We start from the raw sequence: 9329 nt of genomic DNA, 5'->3' as shown, positions 1-9329 counted from the left end.
CAATGATTATAATTATAATGATGATGATGATGATGATGATGATGATGATGATGTTTTTGATAATGGTTATGATGAAGGAGGAGACAGATGGTCCTCCTCTCTCCTAAGGTCCAGTTTTCCCAGGAATCCCTTGACCAATCAGTAACGGGGATTCCTGGAAATACTGTTCTTGGGGGCGGGGCTAATCAGCAGCTCCAGTCTTACAGAGGTTTGGTTCGTATTAAAGAGCTTATTAAAGAGCTTGTGTGTATGCCTGTGTGTGTGTGTGTGTGTGTGTGTGTGTGTGTGTGTGTGTGTGTGTGTGTGTCACTGAAAGTGTCATTTTTTTACGCAATGTGTGTATCATGCAAATCTAACCTTTAGTGCTAAAAAGGAGCCCTCACAGAAACTGCAGTTCCTCTCGTCTCCAATAGAGGCTGTCTCCTGCAGTGGGTCAGCCTCCTTAGAGCTCCATGTTAAAATGACTGCACAGGAGAAATACAGTCCGTTTAAAGTCTGGCACCAAACAGACAGGTTTACACAGACAGGCTCACACTGCTGCTGCTGCTGTTGCCGTGTTGTTACCTGTTTATTGCAGTTTCATACATTTAACAATAACTGTTTTTGGTTTGTGTTGTAAACTGTTTATCTCTCCAACAGGTGTGTATTTGTGTGTGTTACCAACTATAAATGAATACATAATAAACCATAGAAAATCAGATCTGTTCATGGTGTCATTATTACACAACGCATATGCACACACACACAGGAGGTGGAAATAATCTAGGTGGGCTATTGACTAATAATGAAATATGGACATGGGCAGATACTAGGAGAGTAGAGCTGAAGACAAAATTTTATTTTTAGGTCAAATGAAAACAAAGAGCAAAATGAAGGAATGGACTGATGATGAGGAAAGATTGCTTCTGATTATGAGAGGATAATCAATTATAGAGAGATAGTAATTATGTCATAGTAATAATATTTCTTTATTTGCAGGTAAAGTGTCATCTTATATTTGGCTTTATGAAGCATTCATGTCATATTGTTAGCATTGAAAAAATTAATACTCACTTTCACAACTTTTCTGTGACTGTTGGGATACCTGTCCTCTTACCTCACATTGCGGCTTTACTTTTGTGTTGTGGCTTTTGCATGAGTGCTGTTGCTTTTGAAACCGGCTTACACCTACAGGCCACCGTTCTTAAATTAGTAAAACACAAATAAATTAATAACAATGATAATAATAATAGTAATAGTAAAGTACCTGAACCAGCACAATGTAAATATGGTACAGCATAATACCTGGAGCTGCACAGTATACATGTGGTATAGTATAATACCTGGACCTGAAGCGTAAAAGAGGGACATTTAAATATCTGTTTTTTCTTAAATTAATGTGTTACAGTATAAATTCTGAAGCTGGAAAATGTAAATATGGTACAGTATAATACCTGGAGCAACACAGTCATTTGGAACTGAATGAAAAGGTCCATGAGCTTCACATTTTATGTCAAAACACTTGCAGTTTTATTTTAGTGCATTTAAGTTTTAGACCTGAGGCTGCAAGTTTTCTTTTCAGTGCATTTTACCTGTGGTCAGTGTGTATAGTGTTAAAGCATTACCTGGGGCCTTAAATCCACTGTGTGAGATACAGGATTATTCCTGAAGCTATATTTATATATATATATTTACTGTGCTTATGTTGCTGTGTGCTACCTAGGGCTTTACATTTGTTTTATATGCAATGCAGCATGATGCCTGACATCTGAAGCTGTGTTTTGTTAAGGACTAATATATGGAGTGCCACATTCAGTGTTTTTGTGGTGTAGAATAATACCTGGAGCACAGTTTCTTTCCCGGACCTCTCATTTGCGAGTGGTGCAGTAGAAAAAGCAGAGTCTGGAGGGGAGAGTTCTGTCATGTTTTTATTTTTGGAGAAGACCATAGGTTTTACAACAGATTTAATAATAATTGAGAGTTCTAAAGAGAGAGGGAGAGTCATTCTACCATCGAATGTTGCCATCAGCTGCTTATATCGTCAACAGGCAAACTCCTAATCACCATAGAAACAAAAGAAAACAAGAAAAAAATCCAACATTTCTGATTTAGTAAAGAACATCCAGGGTTGCATCATTCAATTAATCAGAAACAAAAGGGTTTAACATGTCTTACATTTGGGGAGGGATGGGGGGTCCATGGGGGAGAGAAACAGAGGGGGTGTGGGTTACCTGTCTTTCTTCTTACCTCAGTCTCAATAGAAACCAGACAGACATGGGGATATATAGGGGGGAGGGAGGTGAGTGTTTGTCTGAGGGGTTTGGGGGGGGGGAGGAGTCGGGTCGGGGGGTCAGGGGGCTACAGCCTCCTCATCAGAAACAACCTGCCCTCACTGTGTTTGTTTGGAGTGCAGATTCTTTATTTACAGGTGAACGTTCAGCACACACATCGTTTTATGAAGGACACACCGCCGTCTCTCTCCGTCCAGGAAGAAACACCTGTTGGTCCTGGTCACCAACACCTGCTGCACCTTCACTCAGGGGGGAGGGGGCAGGGCGGGGGCTCACTCCTCAGAACCCTGTGGAGACAGAGACAGAGAAAGTCAAGTCACAGGAAGCATCCACAACTGGGACACCTGAAGACAGAAACCTGAAGACAGAGACCTGCAGAGAGGACGGGGGAGGAAGAGCAGAGTGAAAAGATCAGTGTGTTAGAAAATAAACGAAGAGAAGACAACAGGAGCTTCACACTGCATCGGGCAGGTGGAGGTGTCAAGAGCAGCAGATGGTTCCTGGTTCTTAGTACTGGCTTCAGAAAACTTCTCAGAGAGCTGATACTGAGTTCTGAGTTCAACTACAGACCACAGGTTACCCAAGAGCCCCTGTCAACCATCTACGGAGGTACAGAGCCCGCGTCACACATAGACTAAAAAAATGGACGTCATCTTGCTCGGCACGAAGTGAAGTCACCCCAAAAACTGCTCCCCCTGGTGGCTGGCTGCAGGATAGGTCAAAAAATCAGACTCAAGTGATTCCAGCTGTGGTCAAACTTTAAAAAATTAATATATCAGGTAGAAATGTTTCTCACATCAGATTGTTGTGCTGATTTGAAGATACTATTGGGCTACCTTGTATTGAAGTCCTCTTTTTTCTGAAAAGTTTGGTTTTCATTAGTTCTACGAGGTTAAAAACAAGGTTTTACTTCCAATTTAGCCATGATTGACAGCTGCCTTTCTTGTGTTTTTTTTTCAGGGATTGTAAAATATGTCAGGAGGTCAAGTCAAGAAGGGATTAGACTCTCAAAAGAAAAAAATATATTATTGTTGTCACCCAGCTCCAATCACAGTCTCTCTGCGTCCGTCATAGTCTCGACTGCACTGACTGGCTGTACAACTGCTGCCAATGGCTGCGCCTGTGACAGGGAATTTTGGCTTTTGGGCAGAGCCACGCTGTCCACTCTATATACACTATGGTCCCACATGTTAGGGGCACACACAGGTTCACAGCTGAGAACGCTGAGCATCAGATCATCAATCAATCTGTATTCAGATTAACAAGTTCAGACCTGTCAACGTTCATGACATTTTCATTTTTTAACAGAAACCCAACATGAAGACAGGATAAGAAGTCTGATCTCATCTCAACCCAATGCAATTCGCAATTTCCCTGCACTTGTTGCAATGATAAATTAAGTTCTACTATTCTATTCTAAACAAAAAAAAATAAAACAAAAAAACACCATGAGTGAAAACCTTTGCAGCATTTAGCAAATCACAATGAACAACTTCCTGAAACAAGAGCCAGACTCATGCCCTCTCTACCACCAAGACGAGCCTTTTTGAGAGTTCCTGATGTCACACCAAGCACAGATAAGGACCCACACACACTACACACTCCACATCGCCAAGACTTAGTGAACAGGTCTTGTAGAAAACAGGTGCCTGTCTGAGATCAGTAAGAAGTGACACTGTGTCTTACCAAGTCAGAGTGAATATAGACTAATTTCTTCGAGCAATCACACCTGACCAGAGCCAGAGCCACCTGACTCAGAACTCAGAGTCAGAGCTCACTTCAAGGGTTTACACTCAGCTATTGTGTTCATCATACGCAGGTGATTTCACTATCCTGACTACAGCTCTGCTTTCACCTCCACATGTTTAATATTAGACAGAATATTACTGCTCAGAATCAGGCAAATGACTGACCGAACACTGATGAAGATCAACCTCTAAAACACTGAAATTAAGAAAACAGGATCTGACGGGAAGATCAATACATTAAAAACAAAGACTTCTCCGGACCTGGACCTGAGCTGGTGTAAGAAGGAGTGAGGAGAAGTTGAAAACTGTTCTGTGCTCTGATAGATCAATATCTAACATCCATACGGGAAATCATGGACGCCATGCTCCCAGCGTTGAACCATCTGGCTTGATCTGGGCTCACAGGTCAAAGCCAGCATCCCTGATGGCATGGGGGGCTCACACATCTGTGAAGGCTCCATAAGGACCAGTCTGTACAATCTACTAAACTGGCCTGTGCGAAGTCCGGACCTGTCAGTTTTAACAGCAAACATGGTCTTTTCATTACTTTCAATCAAGTTTATGCTTGGTGTAGAGACCATCAAAGTCTGCTCTCAACATTTCACACAGCCCCTCAACTCTTAGGGGTCAGGATGAGTCAGACTGGGTCGGAAACACTGCTGATCAAACTGTGACCCATGTGCAGGTACGATTAAAGGACAGAGGCGCTTTGAGACATATAAAGTGAAGTGATCCGGGTTATTGTTTGGAGTTTCCAACATTTAACTGGACTGACTGTTAGAGGTTACAGACAGATCCACTTCACTCAAAGACAGAAACATTCCTCTGAACCTTTCCATCAGTCTGTCAGTATGAGCAGGTAGAGGCCGCAGATAGACCATTATCCATGCCGTCGTTCTTTAAGAGAACATTACAGGTATGTGCTGGACAATTACCCACACCACATGTTTGACTGTAATGCAAAACCCATTGGAAAACAGTGTTACATAAAGGGAATTGACACATCTGTGTCCAGTCCACCAGCTCAGTCACATGTGAAGAACAGCCCTTCAAGAAACTGGCAAAAAGATGTAGGAGATGATGGGGATGACATCATAAGGTTGTGATATCAGGGTTCTCATTGGATCCATATACTGGCAGTGAAAATATCATGCTCAGAGGACAGTTTCTGTGCAAAATAATGCCCCAAACACAAAATCAGTTGACCATGGTGGGTTCAAAGCATGCACCTTGGGTCTAAACACCCTACATTTGATTAAGTCTCAAAAGCACGTTGTGGTTTTTTTCATACACTTCTAATATGATTTCTTTGTTCAGATTCAGAGACAAGATCTGGACCAGGTCTGGATGAGGAAAAAGGCTCCTCTCTGAATCTGTTACTGTTACAGGTTCATGCTCATGATGCTTCAATAAGACATGTATGTAACACATGAGAGAACTGTCACTAAAATTGGACCTGCTCGACTGGAGCTAAGAAGTACCATTTCAGAACAATTGATATTGGGGCTGAAATTCTCATTTTAAAGTGTGAATTAGAGTCAAGCATTTCTAGAAAGGAGACTTTTTCAAGATCACTTTGAATTCTTCACAGTCACTTAAATAACATCCATTATTCCAGAAACATTACCGTCTGACACATGTGATGACCTCAGCCTGAAACATGGTTTTCAGTTCATTTATAAAACAGGAAATTCACAAAGTTAGGTAGAACATGACGGATATTAACATCAAAGCAGAATGAAACTGCATCATTCATTATATCAGAATTGGACACCTGTCAGTAGCTGTCCCACCACTGATCTGCTGGAAAAAAAGTTTTTTATGAAAGCTGATTTTTTTTGTGTTTTAACCTTAATTTAACCAGACAAAACCCATTGAGATCTAGATCTGTTCTACAAGGGTGACCTGGCCAAGACTGACACAGTCTGAAGCTTTGACGAGGGTTTGTCAGTCTCTAGAAAGCTTGTGTGAGGAGCTTCCTGAAAAGAAGATGAGGTCATCCCTCTTCATGTCCAAAGAGACCAAACTTCAGGCACCATATGTTTTGGCATAATATCCAAAATATCAAAGGATAATATTAAAAACTGTATTTCCTGTGGTACTGACAGGCTCTGCTTTTCTTGTTCCAAGCTAAGGCTTATTCGTATCCTTTTCCAACATTTATCCACTCTTTTGTCCTCTCCGTGTTTTCTTTGTACACACAATCTCTTCATTTGTGCATCTGGCACCAATTCATTTCCAAGATAACTCACCTTACTGGTTGAGAATTTGACCAGAACCAAGTGAAAATATCTTTATAGTTAATATTAATATTAAAATTAAACAGATGTGGAGTTCAAAGAAAGTTTCAGCACGGCATGGTGCGTGGTGTTAAACTGGGACGTTTTTATGGATAACTTGAAGTCTCTTTGGTCGACTTCTGTGATTCAGAGGAATCCTTTATGAGAACATGTTCAGGAGACTGACTGCACAAACAGCGCCCCCTTGTGCTGACCATTCGCCCATCTCAGACCTCTTCTTGACAGCCTGTGTATCATTAAGTAATCAGATCAGATGATCCAGTCTGTTTTAATCCTGGTCCTTCAATCTTTGTTGACTACGTCTTTGAACTGGATTGGAAAAAACTATAAGCCAAAGAAAAATGAACTTCCAGGTCCCAGAAAAAGACTTTGATTAAACCTGAAAGACTGTGGTCCCTTTTGCTGTTACAGTTTTTATACCAAATGCATCAGTTTTTCCAGTTTCCTCTTGAAATATCTGAAACACTCTCACATTTAGTCACTCATTCTTGTGAACTTGCATTCTGTTTCTAAACTTGTTCAATAAACCAGTCAGAGACTGTCACCAGGTGTTTGAATCATTCATACACTGACACCTTTACATGTCGTGACATCTCAAATCTTTGTCTTAGCAAAAACCTAACAGAGATTCTCCCACAATGCAACGCTGCAGTGATGTCCCTGCTGATCTGCAAAAGGTAAGGAAAGACTGTTAGACTCAGGTCAAAGCAGTGATACAGAGGAATCACCTTTATTTCAACAGTCCCTGACTGTACCTGTGGAGACAAACAGCTTGCTGCGCTCTGAGCTGAGCTGTCGTTTCATGAATGAGAGTTGATCAAACTGTGAAAACATTTGGTTTAATATTACGCTAACAGAGGCAAAGAAACGTCAGGTACTGCAGTCACCCTGTAGCTGCCTGTAGCTGCTTGTAGCTTGGTCACTGCCATGCATCAGACAAACCTGAAAGTTTAAGTGATGCAGAGGCAGTGAGAGTTTGTAGCTGCTGTTGCAGAAGCGAGAGGCACTCCTCTAAACGGACTCAGCCTGTTGCTGCAGCAACGCGTTGCTTTCTCATTCATATCACATTACTTTTTTTTGTAAGCTACTCTTACAGTGTCATTCTATTTGCTATATTTTAACTGTAATGTTTTCACTTTAAACCTTCATGTTGTGTGTTGTAACTCTGTAAATTTACCTGATGTGGAACGAATTTAAGTGTATCACATCTTATTCCTTAGGGTTTTTAGCAATGATGCAGGTTAAGCTCATCTTCATTTGTCAGGAAGATCAATTGTCATCAATCTCATCACGAAAACATGGGACAGAAGAGGGTCTTAAGATAACTCAAAAACTTTCATGAAGAATCATGTTTTCTGACATCTCAGGCCTAACACTTTTAACTCCTGCTCATGCAGAAATCTGCTGAAGGTGAGAGATAAAACGTCCTCTTAAGAGCTGTTTCCACCAAGCAGCCCGGTATGGATCAGTATAGATTGGTACAGGTTGGATCAGTAAAGCCTGATCCTGTTTGCGTTTCCACAGTCAACCGTGCCCTTCTTAGTAGGCGGCGTGTAAGCTGGATGCTAATAGCCACATCAGCTAGTGTGGTGACACTGGAGTTTGTCAACTAGAGATTCAAACATGGCAGGGTTATGTGTCTTTCTTTGTTACTTAGCTGTTGCACAGGAAGTGACGATTCCTTCAGCCAATCAATGGACTGCAGTGTTTCTAGCTCCACCTTCTGGGGTCGGATCGGTACCGTATTTTCCGCACTATAAGGCGCACCTAAAAGCCTTCAGTTTTCTCAAAAGTTGACAGTGCGCCTTATAATCCTATACGCCTTAAATATACCCCTACCATAGTCAGAGGGCGTCGCCGGAGTAACAGCGGTAAGCAGTAAGAACCTGAAAAGAGGAATTCCTGTAAGTGCTAACATTAGCTCTCAGGCTGGCCCGGGCTTCTTCTCTTGTTTATTGTTAGAGCAATACAGTGCCCCCCAAAGGTCTGGCATGTGAACTGATCTCTGGAAACAGCTTTTGTTGACGGCAGAAACGGCGTCGTCTTTACAACGCACTTTTTTTGACAATGGCACAGATAATAGTTAGATAGGAAAATGTGCGGCTCTGTGTGGATGTAGCCTGAGTTTGACTGACTTATTGACTGCTTTGTTGACGTTCCCTTTAGCGCAGCTCCATCTAGTGGATGCATAACGCAACCCCAGCCACTACTGTAGCTTCTATTCTATGCGCCTTATAATGCAGTGCGCCCTATATTTGAAAACAGTTTACAAATAGGCCATTCATTGAAGGTGCGCCCTATACTCCGAAGCATCTTGTAGTGCGGAAAATACAGTATGTCTGACACCCTAACAGAAGGGTACCAAAAATAGGACAGTACAGGTTGGTAGTTTGGGGACCTGTTTCTGGATTAGTCAAAGGAAACGCCACAAAGTGTGTGCACTGAAGCCTGCTCACACCTCATTGGTCAATTCTTCTTTGACTACAGACAGAAACCAGAACTCTTCTTATTCTCACATCAAGACCCTGAGACTGGAGTGTCCAGATCATTACTTTGAGAGGCCAACAGGTAACCTCCACCTGCTGCAGGTGTCTGACTACCATCACACACACAGAATCAGAGTTAGGATAAAAGCTGTAGAGGAGTGTTAATACAGACAGACAGACACAGACAGACAGACAGACAGACAGACAGACAGACAGACAGACAGACAGACAGACGGTGGGATTAAAGCAGAGAGCCCGTCGTCCAGCCCAACACACCAACAGAAGAGCAAGGCAGCAAAGTTAGTAGTCAAATTCCCCAAGGACGTCTTTGCTTCTGCAAGACAGACCAATTGTGTCTGATTATATTTGGATTTCTTTGAGTATACCTCCTGAGAATGATGGAGATGGTGGTCCTCATCATCCAGGAGGGATACATTCAAGAACTGTTTTTTTTGTCCAATCGTCTGTTTTTACTGGTTTTCTTACTAATGACTGGGCTGTGGGTCAGGGAGTCAAACGATCTCT

The 9329-nt window shown here is 42.0% G+C and overlaps 1 protein-coding gene across 3 annotated transcripts in view; it reads right to left on the bottom strand.

Moving 5' to 3' along the window:
* Positions 1-2518: 2518 nt before the first annotated feature.
* The window catches only part of csnk1a1 (casein kinase 1, alpha 1), a 32109-nt gene continuing 25298 nt past the window's right edge, over positions 2519-9329 (bottom strand). For all 3 annotated transcript variants that reach the window (XM_074673786.1, XM_074673787.1, XM_074673788.1), the window contains one exon: positions 2519-2557. In XM_074673786.1, the coding sequence (XP_074529887.1) occupies positions 2550-2557 (8 nt within the window). In that variant the 3' untranslated portion in view covers positions 2519-2549. The remainder of the gene's footprint in view (positions 2558-9329) is intronic.

Source organism: Halichoeres trimaculatus, unplaced genomic scaffold, assembly GCF_033239565.1.
Source record: "Halichoeres trimaculatus isolate MK-OKI-2021-1 unplaced genomic scaffold, fHalTri1.1 fHalTri1_scaffold_7, whole genome shotgun sequence".
NCBI lineage: Eukaryota > Metazoa > Chordata > Actinopteri > Labriformes > Labridae > Halichoeres > Halichoeres trimaculatus.
Note: the sequence above shows the minus strand (reverse complement) of the source record. Positions and strands in the feature narration are given on the sequence as shown.